Source organism: Lissotriton vulgaris, chromosome 5, assembly GCF_964263255.1.
Source record: "Lissotriton vulgaris chromosome 5, aLisVul1.2, whole genome shotgun sequence".
NCBI lineage: Eukaryota > Metazoa > Chordata > Amphibia > Caudata > Salamandridae > Lissotriton > Lissotriton vulgaris.
The window spans coordinates 1,422,763,662-1,422,783,304 of NC_141693.1; the positions used below are offsets into that span (position 1 = coordinate 1,422,763,662).

The 19,643-nt window shown below is 44.1% G+C and overlaps 1 protein-coding gene across 1 annotated transcript in view; it reads left to right on the forward strand.

Moving 5' to 3' along the window:
- Positions 1-19,643, forward strand: part of WDR77 (WD repeat domain 77) — a 107,669-nt gene that overhangs the window by 56,199 nt on the left and 31,827 nt on the right. Inside the window, exons 8-9 of the mRNA XM_086923357.1 lie at positions 15,038-15,146; positions 17,231-17,299. Of these exons, the coding sequence (XP_086779483.1) occupies positions 15,038-15,146; positions 17,231-17,299 (178 nt within the window). The remainder of the gene's footprint in view (positions 1-15,037; positions 15,147-17,230; positions 17,300-19,643) is intronic.

Genomic DNA, 19,643 nt, shown 5'->3' on the forward strand with positions numbered 1-19,643 from the left:
AACTCCTTCTACTGCGGGTGATGGTGACGAGGAGGAGGTCGAGTACAACTATCCAGCGTACTCGGATCCAGAGGAGGAACATGAACCTTGGACTGCCGGAGGCGACCCCGAGGACCCGCAGTCGGGTCAAGAACCGCAGCTCTTTGCGGCGAAAACTTCGCCGACGGAGGACTCTGCGGCCTTCAACGCTTTGATCGAGAGAGCTGCAGCTAACCATGATGTCGAGCTGCACTCCGATCCTGTGGATGTGGACTTTTTATTTGACACTTTCTCAGTGGCTGAAAAGTCAATCAAGACTCTGCCAATGCTCAAAGGAGTGCTCAAGCACGCGCAGGAGGTCTTCAAGGAGCCCACTCGGGCACGTGTCATCAATCCACGCATTGATAAGAAATATAAGGCAGCGCCCTCGGATCCAACATATATCAAGGGTCACTTGCCACTGGACTCTTTGGTGGTATCCAACGCTCGCAAGAGGGCGAACTCACAACTGGTGACTCTCCTCCCCCAGACAAAGAGTCGAAAATATTTGAGGCCTCAGGGAAACGAATTGCTGCACAGGCAGCTAACATTTGGCGCATCTCAAACACGCAGGCCCTACTTGCACGCTACGATAGGGCTCATTACGACACCCTAGAAGCACTGCTCCAGCACTTGCCTGACCAGTACAAGGAGGCAGGGGAAATGTTAATTCAAGAGGGAAAGCTCATTACAAACGCTTCCATCAAATGTGCGCTAGATGTGGCTGATACAGCCTCCAGGGCAATCAACACCAGTGTGTTGCTCAGAAGACATGCATGGCTTAGGATCTCAGGGTTTAAACCTGATATACAAACAACCATCCTGAACCAGACGGTTAATCCTGACCATTTGTTTGGACCCGAGGTTGATGCGACGCTTGAAAAAATGAAAAAAGATACAGACACTGCTAAGTCTATGGGGGCCCTCCAGTCTCAGCAGTTTCGGGGTGGTTCCTTTTGCCGCTCCAATACCAGAGGCACCTCAAGGGGTCAGGCATCGCAATCCACCCAGTACTACAAGAGCAATACCCAATCCTCGTACACCAACAAGGGTAGAGGTGGCTACAGAGGCAACAATGTCAAGGGCAGGGGACGTGGAAACAACAGCTCCAGGTCCACCGCCGCCAACAAGCAGTGACGTCTTGTCACTGCCCCCCGACCACATGACACCGGTCGGGGGGAGACTCCAGCAGTTCCTGCCCGTGTGGAGATCCATCACCACGGACAGGTGGGTCAAATCTCTTGTCCAGTACGGTTACTGTCTGGAACTTACTTCCACTCCACCAAACATACCTCCAAGAAGCCGTCCTATGTCCGGCGAGCACTTGCACTTGTTGCAGCAGGAAGTTCAGGTCATGCTGCAAAAAGGAGCAATAGAGCTCGTCCCACTACAAGAAAGGGGAACAGGGGTTTACTCTCTGTACTTTCTAATCCCCAAGAAGGACGGATCCCTACGGCCCATCCTGGACCTCAGGCCCCTCAACTGGTACATTCTCTCGGAGCATTTCCATATGCTCACGTTGCAGCAGGTACTCCCTCTGCTTCAACAGGGGGACTTCCTGGCTACGTTGGATCTAAAAGATGCATACTTTCATATCCCCTTGCATCCTTCCCACAGGAAGTATCTCAGATTCACAATTCAAGACCAGCACTACCAGTTCAGGGTTCTGCCGTTCGGGGTCACCACAGCGCCAAGGGTCTTTACGAAGTGCCTGGCGACTGTGGCGGCGCATCTACGACGCCAGAACGTCCACGTCTACCCTTACCTGGACGACTGGCTCATTCAGGCAAAAACAGAGCCGCAGTGCGCCGACCACGTGTCCCGCACCATTCATCTCCTGCACGATCTGGGATTCTCTCTGAACTACCCGAAATCCCATCTCCAGCCCGCCCATGTACGGCAGTATCTGGGCGCGACAATAAACACTCTGGCAGCCACTGCGCAGCCAAATTCAGTGAGAATCGCCAGTATCCAAACGCTGATCCAACGATTCAGACCTCAGCACTCTCTTCCAGCGAAGGTGTTCATGCAGTTGATAGGCATGATGGCCTCCTGCATCTCCATCGTCCCGCACGCGAGACTACATATGCGTCCGCTTCAGGAGTGCCTAGCACGTCAGTGGACTCAGGCTCATGGGCAACTGACAGACCTAGTGTTGGTGAGCGGTCGGGCATACAACTCTCTGCATTGGTGGAATCCACAAAACCTTTGCAAGGGCCGACCATTCAAAGAGCCTGTGCCACAGATTATCCTGACGACGGACGCTTCTCTCCAGGGATGGGGAGCGCATGTACTCCACTACACGCTGCAGGGACTATGGACACTACAGCAAAGGAAGATGCACATCAATGTGTTGGAACTGATGGCAATCTTCATGGCCTTGAAGGCGTTCAAAGTACATCTGTGCAACAAAGTCGTGTTGATCCGGACGGACAACATGACAGCCATGTACTACATTCAGAAGCAGGGAGGCACCCACTCTCCGCAGCTGTCTCATCTGGCTCAGAGCATGTGGAAGTGGGCCATTCAGAGGAACATCTTCCTCATGGCAGAGCATCTCCCGGGCAAGGACAACCAGATGGCGGACCTGCTCAGCAGGCACAGCCATCAAATGCACGAGTGGGAGATACATCCATCAGTACTCCAACCGTACTTCCAAAGGTGGGGTCATCCAGAGATAGACCTGTTCGCCACAAAGGAGAACGCAAAATGCCAAAGCTTCGCCGCCAGGTTCCCACACCCGCAATCACAGGGCAATGCGATGTGGATGAACTGGTCAGGCAGATTTGCGTACGCTTTTCCCCCAGCACCTCTGATACCGCTGGTGGCACGCAAGCTCAGGCAGCACTCGATGACTCTCATCCTGGTTGCTCCAACGTGGGCTCGCCAACCATGGTACACCACGTTTCTGGAACTCTCGTGGTACCGCATCAAAGGCTTCATCTCACTCCCAGCCTTCTGACGCAGAGCCATGGCGACATTCAGCACCCAGATCCGCAACAGCTCAACCTGGCGATCTGGCTCCTGAAGTCCTAGAGTTTGGCTACCTCAATCTTCCTCCCGATTGCATGAACATCATTCGGGAGGCAAGGAAGCCCACTACTAGAGCTTGTTATGCGGCTAAATGGAAGAGGTTTGTCATTTACTGTGTTAACCACGATATTGACCCGCTAGATGCTTCCATTCAAAACATAATTTGTTACCTGTTCCACCTGTATCAATGCAATTTGGCGTACTCTTCCATCCGCATTCACCTGTCTGCTATGGCAGCATACCTCCAGAATAGGCAACACCTGTCACTTTTTAAGGTCCCTGCTATCAAGGCTTTTCTGGAAGGACTCAAGAGAGTCATTCCGCCAAGGACCCCACCAGCTCCAGAATGGAACCTCAATGTGGTTCTTACAAGACTGATGGGTCCTCCCTTCGAGCCACTGCACTCTTGTGAGCTTCAGTTTCTGACTTGGAAGGTTGCTTTCTTAGTAGCAATTACATCGCTACGGAGGGTTAGCGAGTTGCAGGCGCTCACCATCCAAGAACCTTTCTTCCAAGTACATGCTAACAGGGTTGTGCTCCGCACTAACCCTAAATTCTTACCCAAGGTTGTATCTCAATTCCATATGAACCAGTCAATTGAGTTGCCGGTGTTTTTCCAAAACCCAGAGACGCTGGCGGAGCGGATGCTCCACACCCTTGACGTTAAAAGAGCCTTGATGTACTACGTGGACAGGACAAAAGATTTTCGCAAAACCAAGCAGCTTTTCGTTGCTTTTGCCACACACCACAAGGGAAACGCTATCTCCAAAGCTGGGATCGCTAGGTGGATCGTGAAATGCATTCAAATCTGTTACGCTAAAGCTAAACGCACTCTCACTATCCCACCAAGAGCCCACTCCACCAGGAAGTTGGGGGCCTCTATGGCTTTCCTATGTAACATTCCCTTAGAAGATATTTGTAGGGCAGCCACATGGTCTACCACACATACTTTCACTAAACATTACTGTGTAGACGTGCACTCCAAACAGCAGGCAGCTGTTGGTCAGGCTGTTCTCAAAACACTTTTTCAGACTGCTGCAGCTGGCACGGGCGGCCGCCGCTAATGGAGGGACTGCTATATATTCTATGCACAGATATGAATTCAGCAGCCCACATGCCTCGAACTGCAAATGCTACTTACCAGTATGCATCTGTTCTTGGCATGTAGGGCTGCTGACATTCATATCGCCCACCCTCCTCCCCGGCGCCTGTAGCAGCTGCAGTATTCATATATTTATATGCTCATAGCATGGTCATCACTCACATACTTCACTCCATCTCTGCCAATGGCTAAAAACAATCTGGGGATGGAGGCGATGCCCATGCGCACTGTAGTCCAGGGGAGGAGCCACCTATCTCGTGATACTTCGAAGACTCTTCCAGGACAACAATGTGCAATCATCCGGACCCAACACTAGGCGGCGATCTATGCACAGATATGAATGTCAGCAGCCCTACATGCCAAGAACAGATGCATACTGGTAAGTAGCATTTGCATTTATGTCAACCGTGCAGCACTGCATGCTGAAGAGGCACCACAGAATATCACATGCAATGTCTGTGTAACTAATCGCTAGCAGGCAGCAAGGAAGCCTATTCTGCCTAGTCTGTTTATGCTAACTGGAGCGTCCTTCAAGTGCTCGTACTACAGACTGTGCCACTACTTGTTGTGCTTGCCAATGCACAGGGAGCAGATCTGCCATTGCGGTCTCGGCCTTCACAGTTAAAACCAACTCTGCAATCAGCAGTTCACGCTAAGGGGCAGGGCTCAAGTCCTAAAAAAAGAAGTGGGGGACGCTGTCACCGGAAGTGACGTCACGACAGGAAGTGACATCACAAACGGTGACTTGTACCATCGGGCTCATTGCCTCCCCTCGCTCACCCCTTATGCGATTGCAATACACATTCATCTCCCTTTCCACTTCCCCTTTTAGCCCCTCTCATGCACCCGCTTGTTGTATTATGTTTATGTATGTGAGTGTTGGAAAAATCCGAATCTCACGCCCCCAACATTACTGGCCAAGTTACGGCCCCATGGCGTTCTCCGACTTACTGTTAAGTACATACTTTTATGACAGCTGCGTGGCTGTGCGTACTTCAGAGTGTGCAGTGACCTCCAGGGGCGTTTCTTTACACGTATCGTTTCTCAGAATGTGTGAGAAGGCACAAGGCAGGTAATTATGCTTGTCGTAAAGTACAACAATCAAGCACCCCTGCGGACATCGACCAGTTAGTTGTTATCTAAATTCTGTGCTTTAAGTTCCAGATTGAGGGCATTCAGGGGCGTAGCTTTCAGGCGGTGGGAGTGGCACCCCCCAGCAATTCCCGGTGAAAATCTGACAACCTCCCTACCATCACCCACTGAAAGTGAAGTCCAGCTGTCTGGCAGGGGGGGCGGCGTACACCCGGTAAAATAAGTGGGCGGATGCCGTCCACCCGCGTGGTACCCCGACTCGAGCCCTGCTAAGGGGGCAGGGAAGTAATGGTGTGATTTGGAGCCTCGCAACTCCCGGAGTAGAGACGGTTCCGGAATGTTGATGGGAGGCAGGCAGGCAGGCAGCAGACATGGCATCCCGGGCTGTGACTGCTTCCAGAGAGCTCCTAGTTGTTATTAATGCCCTACTCCTGCATTGGAGCAGCATGCAGTGCTGTGTGAAGGCTGCTGGAATAAATCCTCTCCCTTAGAAGTGCAAGGGAGGAAAATGAACGCACTTCCTCTGGAAAACAAGAATGCTTAATCTCCCTGTGCCAAAAAAGGGATATTTAAAATGTGAAATGCATTTGTGGAATCCCCGCTTGATGAGCACGATTTTGGAGATTGTCTCCCCTACCTGCCTCCGCCCCCCTCCATAAAACGGTCTGACCACCGTTGCTTCTTAGCTATGTTTGAGCTTTATAAATAGTAATACATAGATTAAAATAATACATAAATAAATATAGAGATAGATAGATGCATTTGCTAAAGGCGGTGCTCATCAACATTTGTTTAATCTTTTACAGATCAAGCCAGTTAAAATCGTGAACTAGAAGTTATCAAGCAAAAGTGGTAGAATGTGGTTCAACCTGGTTGAAAAGAATGATTATAGAGCCAAACTTTAGAAGCAGTGATGGAACACTTTGGAAGATGTCATAAAATGTGATGCTACTTTAAGGTAGCTAATAGGCCTTAAAAGGATCATTTAACATCCTGTAGTATTGAAGTGAACAACCAACCGGTGCAAAGCATTTACTAAATTGGTAGAACCTGAAACCAATCGGGGACTTTTTTTATTTTATTTTTTACTTGCCCTGAATGCTACAAAAGCTTGCTTACTACCTTCTCTAACAAGATCAACAAAATCTCAGAGGACATCCAAGCAAGCACAAACAATAGCATATACCGTTATTGTGCTAATCTCCTCTGATACGTGTGTAGAACTGCATCTCCTTTAACCATTTATCTTGACTGAACGCCTCGGGAGTCACAAAAACAATCTTAGCTGAAATTGAGGATATACCTAATCATGTCACTGTCTAACAGTAGAAGTTCCTGAGCCTCTCTTTTTCTGCAGATTATGGACTTGAAATAGAGTTGTACTACATGGAATAACCTAGAGGAATGACAGGTTTGGCTCATTCCGGAATGACCACAAGCAGCACATCAAAAAGTGACACCTGACCTGCAGCATAATCAAAGTGTCTTTGTTGTTGCAGCTCTTTTTTTCTTCATATTTGCATGTTTCCTCATACAGTTATTTTCAGATGTATGTTTTTTTATCTTGCAGTATATGAAGTGGTCTTCTTAATGACATTTAGACAGTGGTCCTGTTAATTGGTGACCCTACTTTCTCTAGCAATGCTATGGCTTTCATAGTTTGGACAAAGATTGACCCTTACACAGAATCCTAAAACTGGGTTAATCATTCAACTTCTCTTTCCTCCTCTGATTTCAGTCATCATAATAAACTCTAACTCATGCTGCTAATAATGGTTCTCCCATTCATCCAGTAAAGGACATTTTATTGAGCTAAGCTGGTTGGAGTTCTGCCAATCTAGCCTACCGTGGCTCCAAGGAAAGGAACTAAGAAGACATTCTAAAGATTACAGTATTTGGCATTGAGGATCTTTTGGAATTTGAAGATATTACATCGCTTTGGCCTTCAAGAACTAGACTTGCTACTGTAAGCACCAAGAATACAGTTCAAATTACTGTGTAACGTATGCAAAGTCTTCCTGGGAAAAGGCAGAAAATATACCTATAGAGTTTAAAACTCTAGTGCACCCTCAGTGCTATCATTTTGCAAATTCAAATTTGCCCACAAGTAGTACTAGGGAATAATCCTCAGATCATGGGCCGCTTATCTCTCGAATGTCTTGAATCAGTGCTAGCGGAAGCAGCACAGCCTGACAACCCGTAAGAAAGCCTTGAAGACATGCTAGTCTTAGGGGGGCTTTCACAAGTAACCAAATACTCTGTACCTATGCTCAATCCCATCTCTCTTGCACTGTTCAAAAGGGATCGGACAAACCACTACATGACAGATGACAAGTAGCCTTTTTCTGTGGTGCACTTGGTTAGGTTCCTCTCTTTTCAGAGTTTTGGATTTAGTTATCTCTTCTATAAAGAAAGGGGAAATAGTGAAGTACCTCCGATTCCAACTTGAAGCATTATGGTTAATTAGCAAGATGCTATCCAATGTTGTGGTCCTATCTGCTGAGTTATGTAAAACTTTAACTAGACTAAGACCAGCCACTGAGGTATTGATGGAAAAACAGCCTAAGGACTAGTATGGCTTTCAGGAACATAGATATGGGTCTTTCCCTTCTTCATGGGGGAGATGAGGCAGTATAGTTTTTTCCTGATCACAATAGTTGTCTAGCAGAAATGTGATGGCCACCTTGTAGTGTGTGCGGGTGAATGATAAGCTGATGAGTAAGCACACCTAGTAATGTTACTGAATTCAGTCGAATAGGGAGCTGCGGCTGAATAAGTTTGCATGGCAACTACATGGCCATTAGGGAGGAAGGACAAAGTAAAAGATGTTAGTAAATCACATAGCGGCAATGCTCAATGTATTTTTTAGGCCATGTGTGTGTGCATTTCTCTTTGACAACAGCTTGGATTAGACATTCTATATAGTCAATGACAATATGCGCAAAATAAGCATTGTTGAGCTCTATAGCAGTGCTTCCTAAACTTTTTTAAACCATGCCCCAATTTTGAGAAGAGCAAACGTCTGTGACCCACCTTGCTTCAATGGACATGAGGCGGAAAAGACTTTTTTAAAACGTCTTAAAACCAGTTGTTAAAGTTCACAACCTTAACCTCACCTTTCCTTATCGGACTGTGGTCAATATATTGATGTACCAATAAACGTGGCAAATGTTGCACTGCACTGAAGTCTTGAGCTTGAACATGTTTTAGAAGGGGTTGCTGGCCTTTGACATCTCTTTACTAAAATAACAACGTTTCTGAAAAATCTTGATGTTGATACCAGTGAATTGAGCAAATTTGAGAAACCACTACAGCAGAGTTTTCGGTAGGGTCTCCTCTTCAACATTGTTTCAAATGAGGCTTAGTGGGGTATGGTTAGGTCAGCATTCCCATAGGAAATGCGTTTTTTGTGTTGCTAATAACTTTGGTACCGTTTGTCCAATCTCCACAAAACTTTAATAAAAAGTACTCTTTTTTCGCATGGTTTGTGCATGGAACACTTCTGGGTTATGAGTGAAGTTGGGGCCGAGGGGGGGAAATTGACCAATTCGCTTATGCAGGAGTCCGACTCCTGTGGAAGCGAGCACTTTGATTGGCTGCCAGTAACATTAGAAAAAAATGTTACTGGCAGCCATTACAGGATTCAGGGACTTGGTCCCTCATCCTGAAGTTATCGAAGATATAAGTGGACAGGGTATGGTTACCCTGTCCTCCTACCCCCTCCCCTTTCCTGGCATTTTTTTTAACTTTAATTTTTACCAAGATCCTGTAGGATTGGAAAAAAGATATAGCATCCCGGGGTGTATTCTTTATGGGAACGGAGCGTGTGGCACCCTTGATGAGCCATTCTAGGCCCCGGGAAGCCCACTACCAGGGCCAGAATGTGCACAAAAGGTGGGGGGCTTTCGAAGGCCTCGGGCCATACCTGAATTTAAAGGGGAGGGGAGGGGAGCTGCACGCCTTGCCCTCTCGGAGCCTGATAAGACCCCAGGAACTCATCCCCAGGGGACCATCTTTCATATAGATGGGTGCCCACATGGGGCACCCACCAAGTACTATGTTGTGGGCTGTGGGGAGGCCCAGGGCCCTGCGACCCCAGACGGCTCCCCATGTGGTGCAGCAGCCGGCATTGCTCTGCACAGAGGGAGCAGCTGTTTTTTGCATGCTCCCGCCGTGCGGTAGTGTATAAAAGTGTCCCATTCTGACGTGGTCACCACCACTTTTTGCCTGGTATCTGATGCAATTTTGACAGAAGTGCACTGTGTTCCTGCTGTCCGAGTCTCCAGTGCCATATCTTTCCTTAAACTGTATGTTTGTTCACCCTGAGTGGCAATACCTTTTGCACCATAGTAGATGTGACCCTTGTTACGGAAGCTAAAGAAGTTCCCTAAGGGCTGCAGCATATATTGGTCCAACTTCAGGGACCTCTCAGCACCAACATGCAAACTGCCATTGCATGGGTGCATGCTATGGTGCAGAGAAAAGTAAAGATACAACATGGCACACCCCGTATGCCATAACTGCAGACACTACATGCAGTAGAGCGAAGTCACCCCATCAGCAGGCCTTATGGCCCTAAGGTAGGGTGCACTATACTAAAGGTGTGAACATTTCCTCATGAGCAGATGGCCCCTGTGATATCTAAGTTGATTCTTAGATATTACAAGTTTACAGGGAAGCCATTTAAGAACATGTGCTGTACAGTGGTGTTTGAGACCCCTGCTACATGATGGCTGTACTGAAAATAAAGGTGTTTGGCATCAAACATCTCTTCTTAATAAGACCACAATGACTCAAGTGATTGATATGAAATTGTTTAATTGTGTTTTACTTGTACATAAATGTTTTTATTCTCTTTGTATGATTTTTAACTAAAACTAATAAAGATTCTTTGACTGACTGACTGACTCAAGTGATGGATGTATTAATATATGCACCCAGAGGGCACCTTAAAGGTGCCCCTGGAAACTCTACCCACTATATGTGTAGTCGCTGACTGGTGCAGACCAGCCTGCCACCACAGTCAGGTTTCTGACTCCCTGGAGATGATAGCCCAAACTCTGAGGGCAGAAACAAAGCCTGCTTCGGCCAGAAGTGTTGTCACCTCCTCCAAGCAGGATGCTTAACAAAAAAAAGTAGCTCAATCAAATCAAGTTACTGAAAACGTGGTGACTTGAGTTGTAATGAATGACACATAATGCATGAAATCACTCCCCTGCAGGGATGAAAGCCACACCACAACCCAATGTTGAAAGACTAGACACTTCTGTTCTCTGGGCTGCTAAAGATACGCTATACCCCCAGCATTTCCTAGCACCACTAACCTTGCACAGAAAGACTCTTAAACAATACCAAAAACCACACTCTGGAGACCAATTACATTTTCTGTGGTGCTGATCCACTACAAGATATTTGAGCACTTTACAAAGAATATTTGTAAACAGATGCAGGATATACTTACTTAGAAATAACATGTGGAATAAAAAGGAAGAGGAGGAACGAGACATAAGTTGTAATGTAAAAGCTGAACGAGAGACTTTGGGGTCAAAAGAGCAACGGGGACGACAAGAGGAGGAACAGTTAGCTGGTTATAAAGTTTACTTTACAGAAATACAGCCGATCTCAAGAAGCCGTGAAAGAGGAAGATAATGGAAATAATGTATTCTCCTCTTGCGTGGAAGCATGTTCTAACCAGCCCCTCGCTAGGGAATCGCAAATTGCAATATGCATTTGCAATTTGGTTTTCGCAAATTGGAATGACAAATTAGCATTAACTTAATGTTGATGGTAAGTTGCGCTTTCTTTGAAAAAGGCACAAAAATGCACTTTCAAAGTGCAATGTGGTGCATACACATGCCCTAAGGGCATGTGTGTGAATCACATGTGCATACTTCCCTTTGTTGGGGATGCATTAGGGCGGCCTTTTGTCCCCTTTGAACCCTTTAGATTGCATTCGCAATTTGCGATTACCGATTTGGTAATCACAAATTGCGACTGCTGTCCCATTCATTCCTATGGGCCTGTAGGCCAATAGGAATGAATGGGAAGGCATTCCTTAATTGCGAATCGCAATTTGCGATTCCCAGTTAAGGAATGTGTAGGCATCACAAATATTTTATTGAAACCTACATTCTTAAGAAATAGTGATTCATTATTAGCGATTCCTTAAGAATTGCTATTAAGGAATCGCTATTCCTTAGCTTAATGCATGTGGCCCTTAGTTTTTTTAATGCTCAAGGAATCTTTTTTTATTTCCCATCAGGCTCTAGAATATCCTTATTTGGTTCATGCTCTAGCAAAGTAGGCTTGTGTGTTAGCATAGAAGACCATATTCGGACAGACAACTTTTAATGAGATACTTTGCTCTAGTGGTTGCTTTAGGTCTCTACTTGCAGTCAGATTATCTTGTTCACACGAAGTCGAACAGGCAAGATTTGTACACAGCTTTAAGAGCTGTCACAGAAGATTTAGGAATAGGTGTTAGATTTGTTTATTTATTTATCTGTATTTGTAGAGCGCGACATTCATCCAGAGGGACATCACAGCGCTAAGATAGAGCAGGATGTAAGCATTCTAGTTGTCAGGTTAGTAACAGGGGAATAAGTGGGTTTTTAGCTTTTTTCTAAACACTAGGTAGTCTTCAGTCAGGCGAAATCCCGGTGGGAGTTTATTCCAAAGGACCGCTGTTGATTTTGAGAAGGATCGGTCGCCCATCCTCACTTTCGACGTGCGCTTGACTGATGCCAATGCCTGATGGCGGGATCTCAGATTACGCGAGGGTATATGAAAATCTAATTTGCCATGTAAAATTTTTGGGCCTGTTTTATATAGCGTTCTATGTGCAGCGCACATGAGCTTAAAGTTGGCTCTTTGGCGTACTGGTAGCCAGTGTAACTCTTTCATGCAGAAGGAGGCTGAACTATATCTGCTCTTGCTAAAGATCATTTTAGCAGCGGCTTTTTGGACTACTTGGAGTCTGGTTAAAAGATGATCGGCCATGCCAACATACAGTGCATTACCATAGTCCAGTCTTCTCACAAGAAGTGCCTGTGTCCCCGTTTTCCTACAGTTTAAAGGGAACCGGGGAAAGAGTCTTCTAAAATGTTTTAATGTGGCAAAGCTTTTCCCACACAATAGGCGTACTTGGTTCTGCATGAATAGGGCGTCATCGATGTCATCAGCATAGGAACATATGTCGAAGCCCCATTTCCTGCTATCTGCCTCAAGGTAGCTCCCTGTGGAACTCCATAATCAATTCTTTTTGCAGTGGAGGAGTAGAGACCCATTTGAATTATCTGGGTTTAGTTTTTAGGAAAAGACGCGAACCAAGCTAGGGCTTTTGAACAAAGCCCTTTGTCATGGAGGATTTGTAGTAGTTTGCTGTGGGATACTATGTCGAAAGCTGCAGTGAGGCTTTAGGCCCTTGTTCTTCCGAGAAAGATGACAGATTATCTAAATAAAAATGGGCTGCAGGGTGAGGAGCAAAATTTTCCCACACCGTATTTCCTTCTTTGTCAGAGGGAGTGAATGTTGCATAGATTTTTGTCACCTTATCTATAAAAAAGTTAAGTAGCTCACAATTCTTAGGCGAAGGCGCCATAGATTGAGACAGCGAGGTGGGCTTACAAAGTTCCCAAATTACTTTGTAAAATTCTTTAGATGAACTACCAGCTTCTTCGATTCTTTCTGTGTAGTATTTAGTTTTAGCGTCTTTTAACACCTTCGCTGCGGGGGCTATTCCGCCGCAGCGCTAAGGGGGCAGGGGGTGGGGGGGTCGTGCGGCGTGCCCATGCTGGTGACGGAACCGCTCCGTCACCAGCCTCGGTTGAACTGTGCTCATGACGGAGCGGTTCCGTCATGGCCCCACCTGCTAAATAGAACGCGCCGCGCGGGCGCGAAATCAGCGCCGCGCAGGCGTGTCGGGCGGGCCATGACGGAACCGCTCCATCATCAGCACAGCGCCACCGCGGGTGATGACTGAGCGGTTCCGTCATCCGCACGGAAGTGGTTCAGGCCCCATGATAGGTTTTTTGTTCAGCTAGATAGATGTGTCTGTCTGTGCTAGTTTTTGAAAGTCTCCATTTGTGTTCCTTGATTCTGCGCTCTCTTTTCATAAGTTTTAGTTTTGGTGTATACCACTTTTCTGATTGGGTTTTAGTGGCTAATTTCCGAGTAAGTTTGGGGGCACACTGATCAAGTGTTTTTTCAATATCTTGTTATAGGTGTGTGGCTAGTGTGTTTGTGAGGTTTTGATACAGTGGCCTAGAAGCACAGGGAAAGAAGGCACTAAATGATTCCTCCGTAATTTGATTCCAGGCCCTAGATTTTGACTATTATGTTGTCTCAGTCTTAAGTGAATTGTTGGGTAGGCTGAAAGAGAAGGAAATTAGGAAGTGATCCATCCAAGATAGAGGTTAAATTTCATTAATGTTCGTGGACCCTATGTTAGAAAACAATAAATCTAGGATGTGGCCAGCCACATGAGTTTGTTTAGTAATCCCCTGAAGTAGCTGCATTATAGCCATTTCATCATCCAGGTGTTTAACCCCCTGATTTGTCGGCTTTTCATAATGAAGATCAAAATCTCCTCTAACTTAAAACTGATTTTGTTTTAGACAGAGGGGGAGGAGTTGTGTTAATAGGCTAGTACTTAGTCCAGGCTGGTAGCCTGGCGGGTTGTAAATGACCGCCCCTCCAAATAGATTACAGTCACTCACAGACACTGAGAGCGCTAGAATCTCATGTGGGCCTGTTTCAGTGACCGTAATTGTTATACAGGTGAAGTGGTCTTTATATAGAATTGCTATCCCTCCTCATCTCTTACGCCTTTTCTATCTTGTTTTAATATTTTGTATCCTAAGGTTAAGGCAGTGGCAATGTCCGGGGTGTTCTCATCTACCCAGGTTCGGCATCGCTTTAACTGCAAAACATACAAAACGTAAATTGTTGGAAGGTTTGCTTTTTTTGCTCATTTTTCTGTCTGATGGGGCATCCTGGTGAGTTTTGGGTGTGAGATTAAGCCAAAACTCTGACGTAATAACAGCAGTTTCTAGTGGAATGCTCAAAGTTTATTTACCCATGCTCGATCACAATTCAACTTTTTGACGGATTTTGAGGGGAGAAATGTGCTGTCCGTGCATTTTTTTTATTTTGCTAAATTTAAGTTGAATGATGCCCATGATGGCTAATGTTTGGAAGTACAGAAGAGTATCCTCTCCTCAACTAGTATGTTGTGACAGTGTTGGTTGTTCCCATGCCCAATGATAATTATTTTGGACCAAACAGAGAATACAATTTTCAAGCCAGCAAGTCAATTCCTTACGTAAGTGTGCCTAGCATTGCATGCTTTGATTCTTCTGATTTCCATTGACTTTTTTTTGTATATTTGATAGATCTTCGTAAATGAAATGTTTCAGTATTCTTCCTTGCATTTGCTAGCAGATACTTAAAGGTATGGCTAAACAACAATAAAGGCTTGTTGCAGTCAGAAACCCGTTATTTCCCTCTAAATAGGCATGGTTCTTCATATTTCGTTTTTTGTGTGAAATGGATATAGTTTTGACATTTACAGCGTTTGCGAAATTTGGTCAACCCCCCATCTCTCCATTAAGTCACACAATGATTGTATTAGTTTGTTCATTTTTCCTTTGTGCATTTAAATCAGGAGTATTATCTGGACATATTAAACTTTGCCTTTTGAGATGATTACAACTTTAATTTTCATCTACCACACCATATTTGCCTGGCTTCTGTTTCTTAGGTTTAACTGTTAATTGTCTTTCTTATCAACAGCTGATGACATTGGTACAGTTTGCATCTTAGACCTCAAGAATACTAAGGATGTCCAAAGTGCTGCACTGCATTCTCACAGTGTCACTGGCTTGGCATTTTCCAAGCACAGGTGGGTGTGTTGTAGTTTCGTAGAAATATAGTTTTGCACTGTGGCGCTTCATTGCTTTTCATGGAAACTATAACCTTGGTGTTACAATTAACGCCACACTAGCAAAAGATGTTGGAGGTAATTCACACCTCCTTCCTGTATCATAGAGTGTAGTGCTTCCATTACAGTGTATTTATGGAAATGTTATCTACATTAATGCTTCATCTTGGCGGTTGAGGCACTCATCTGAGCAAGAGGAACTGAAGTTGTTTTATTGTAGGTATTGCTCTTTGGGTACTGACAGTGAGTGTGCACGTGAAACTGATGATCCAAGCAGCACATTTCAGGGATTGATGGAGCCTGCTTGCTGATGCTGTTTCATGGCCATCTATGAGTGGTGGGGTTTTGGATTTCCTGTGAAATGGAATTTCTAGAACTGAGACAATTAGTTTGTGCCTACTAGATTGATTGTTTTCCTATAACAGTTGTAGTATGGTTGGTGGAATCTAAAGTCAGATCTGTCTTGGGGACTTTGTCTAAATTTCTTATTAATTCAACTGATGTTAACATATCCATTCTTTAAAAACCTCGACCAAGTCCACTCCATAATTGCCACAGCCCGCCCCTGTGTTGATGACATCATCACATGTCTTCGAGGTTTTCTTTAAGCAGATTTATGTTAGTGCAGTCCTAACCTTTTGCTCGCACCTGCTGCCTTCTCATTGTGTGCCAAAGATGAGCTTTTCCTTTGTTTGGATAAGCTTTGGCGGTACCGTTCTCTATGTCGTTCTCTGGAAAAAAATAGTTTGTGATGTCTGGGTTGCTCACTTTAATGTACTCTAATGAGTAGGACCGCTTCTGACTCCTGTGCTCTGGATACCACGGCACATTAGCGACCATGGTCAATGTCATTCGCTAGTAAAACATGATTTCAAGACCGTCCTGTATTTTGTCAGTGGGTCCAGTCGTCTAGTATCAGGAAAAAAGCAAATCAAGAGAAGCAAAAACGAAGAGAAAGGAAAGACGGTATAAAGGAGGAAGATGTTGAAGGAACAGATATAGGAAAAATGAATGGTTCAATAGAGAAACAATTGTATCAAAAAGGGAGGTATTGGACTATGTAAGCAAGACTGTGAAAGAAATGAAGGAAAGTGTGAAAGAATGTAAGAATGAAAGCAAGGACAGAAGAATGAAATCATGAAAAGCAAGGGAAAGGTTATGTATAGGAGAAAACAAAGACTGGCAGGTAGGAATGGGTAAATACATGAAGAATGAAACGCTTGAAAAAGATATAAGCTATCTAATCTAAAAGCTTGAGAAAATAGTCTCATTTGGAAGGAAGAAAGGATGGAACAATTAAATTAATGAAATAAGATAAAGAATACGTGATGGATGGGTGGGTGAATAGATGCAAGGTAGTGTGGTAGTAGGCAGGAAGATTAGTGAGGAAGCAAGGAATAATGGATGGGTGAGGAGGGAGAAAAAAGGAATACATGAATACAGAAAGTGGAAGAAAGAAAGGTAACCTCATTGAAAAGATGGAAGAAAGGTGATGAGTGGATAATAAAGGAAGAAATGTGGCCTCATTTATAAATTATCGTTTTGGAAAACGGAAATGTGGAACCGCATCCCAGCTCCTCAATAGAAGCAGAATATAAGGGCTCGACATGAGTTTTAAACATTATATGAAAAAACGCAGAGGAGTGGAAAGTTGTACTGAGTGTAGCATTTTCAGTGCATGTTCATATTTATCATTTTATTCTGCTCTGTACAAATGAAATTGGGGTAGGGTATAAGTCTGTCCCCTCTTTCATTTCTCGTCGGATGCTCATGCACACACAACTTTCCTCCCCTAAAAGTGGCACAAACTACCAAGATTTGAAGAACAACCAGTTTGTTCTGCTGTGGTCCCAATTTTAAATCCATGTTGCTTACAGATCTTTGAGGAGGAATTTAATTCTAGCTAATTGTTTAACAGATCAATGTTAGCCCGTAAAAGTAGTATCAACCTCAGTAAATGTTGATAGATTCTACCGTTCATGGTCTGTTTCGTAGATATGTTATTTAGGTTCAGTTCTTAATGTTGTAATTGCTTTTCTCTATAGTTTGCCCCTTCTGGCCTCGGTCAGTGAAGATTGCAGTGTGGCAGTTGTTGATTCTAATCTTTCAGAAGTGTAAGTATCCTTTTGTGTCATGCAGCCTTTGTTGTATGCTTGCAGCAAGTATTCATGGTTTTGTTTTTGATTTCGAATTCTGAGGTGAGCTGTGTTTTTCCTTCTCTCTCTGTAAGATCCATCAACTGCAGGTCAATGCTTGAAACTTTACTGTGTTTACTAGAGACTTGTCTCAGCGTTATGGCGTGTGTTTAGAATTCCGAAAGTCTCACACAAGTTTGCGTTAAGTTTTGCTGCTTATTATTTGCTCTTCCAAAGGAAATTTTGCTACTGCCATATATACTGTGTGACCAATTGAGACAAAAAAAAGCTTTTAGAAAATGGGGACGCCAGAGTGGCGTGCACATGCATTCTGTGCTTGCGTGTGCCCCTCTGTCTTTTTCTTTTATCCTTCACCCTCCATTTCATAACTCAAACCTGAAAGCCAGATCAAATTTTTATTTGTAATGCTCAATGAGGACAATTTCCTTTCTTAGCTGGATTTAACAGATTGTGTGCGTTTCTTTTGTTTATTATCCCCCTCCCTCAGTTTCTAGTCACCCACATAGGGTTTCCATTTCACATCTGTATACTAAGCAGTTGATCAGTTAAAGCATTCTGTCGATGCATAGGGTATTCTCTGCAAGTCTGATGAAACCTAAATACATGTTTCCTGTGGAGACCATGAACTTTGTTGTCAAGTGCTGTGAACTGTGTGAAATGAATGTGTACATTCTCTCAATTCTATACCCTCTAGGAGGGTTCACCAAGTATTATGCATAACGTGCCCTTGCTGATGATAAAGGACAGAACTTCATGGCCTAAAGCCCATCTGCTACTTAAGGGTGGAACAGACTTTCACCAAAGCTTGTTCAGACGTATACCATACACCTGCCTTTACTGGGAAGTAATACCCTCTTTTATAGTATTATTTCCCTTTATGGCCTATGGTTTGATTGTTGACCAGGCTTGGGCAAATATTTTAAATAGATATGCAAAATAATGCAGGAAATACAACGGCTTATCATGTTAGAAACAAATCTTTAAAGTCCTGGTTTTGCACAAATATGATAATGGCGATTTTCTTTCTATTTTTCTTTATTATTTTTTTAATTTATTGATACAAAAGTGGGAAGAGATCAGTCTCCCTATATAACCCATTTTGTCCCCTGGCAATTTTTTTTTACAGTAGTAAACCCTACCTTTGCCTTAAAGATTGGAATAATACCTAGTATTTAAAAATATGAATTCCCTAAAATTGCATTTTTTTGTTATTCAATGAGCACACAGGCACTTAAGTAAGGAAAGCAGGTCAAGACCTACTTTGATGTTTCAACACTGCATTATTTACTGGAGTAAAAATTCTGCTTTCTTTGATTGTAACTGAACAAAGTTTATGTAATTTATTCTAGAAAATCTTCTGGATAACAGTTTCAAAACTCTTTAAAGATTATATTGCGTTCTTTGTGCTTTGCTCATCCACAATTCAGTCAAGAGGTATAGTGAGAGAGGATTGGGTCATGGGCCAACAAGTATTTGCTTTATTTTTTCAAATGTTGGTTTTTGCATATATGTTCATTAGCAATGGATCTTAAATAAAGTCACATGTTTGACTCATTTCCCTAAATCAGGTGGATGTCATGGTTTAACTTACAAGAACATTAAACTGTATTAATGTCCCTCAAATCCTTTAGAATAGTGCTGATTGAGTAGTGCCTTCACCTCATTGAAAAACAACCCAGACTTCAGTCATTTGGGTGAATGTGCTCTGAATTATCTGCCCTCAATAATGAAACCACAGGGCAGATTTTGGCCTCGGGTCATGTGTGAGGGAGTGGAGTGCCTTTAGAGAGCTGCTCCGGTCAGAATAGGGAGATGTAGTTCACATTTCCTTTGTTATTGACTTTACTATTCCTCTTAGCAGCTTTTCAGTTGTAGGCTGTTTTGGAGCAGGCGTTATTTAATTTCCAAGTGGTTTCAGGGGAAGAGAAGACATTTGTGCATCAGATACTGTGCCATCTGTGGGCTGGAAATCATGTTTTTATGATGTATCAGGAACGCCAACACAGGAATACACCAGACCAGAAAAGGTGAACTTTTATCTTCCTCTCTGTGGTTGCCAACTCCCTCTTCAGGTAAGAATCTGTGAAGTGTTCTACAGGCATCTTCCAAAAAGTAACTGAAAGGCAAAGAGTTGGATACCGATAAAGTAATAGAGAACGCAGCTTATGCAGAGGACATACTTTCCATATCAATGAACTTACCTTCTGCAGTGCTCGGATAGCAAGACAGATATACTTAACCTTCTAAGTCCACAAGTCAACAACAGTATCAAGCAGCAAGGCATCATCAAACGTTTTGTCAT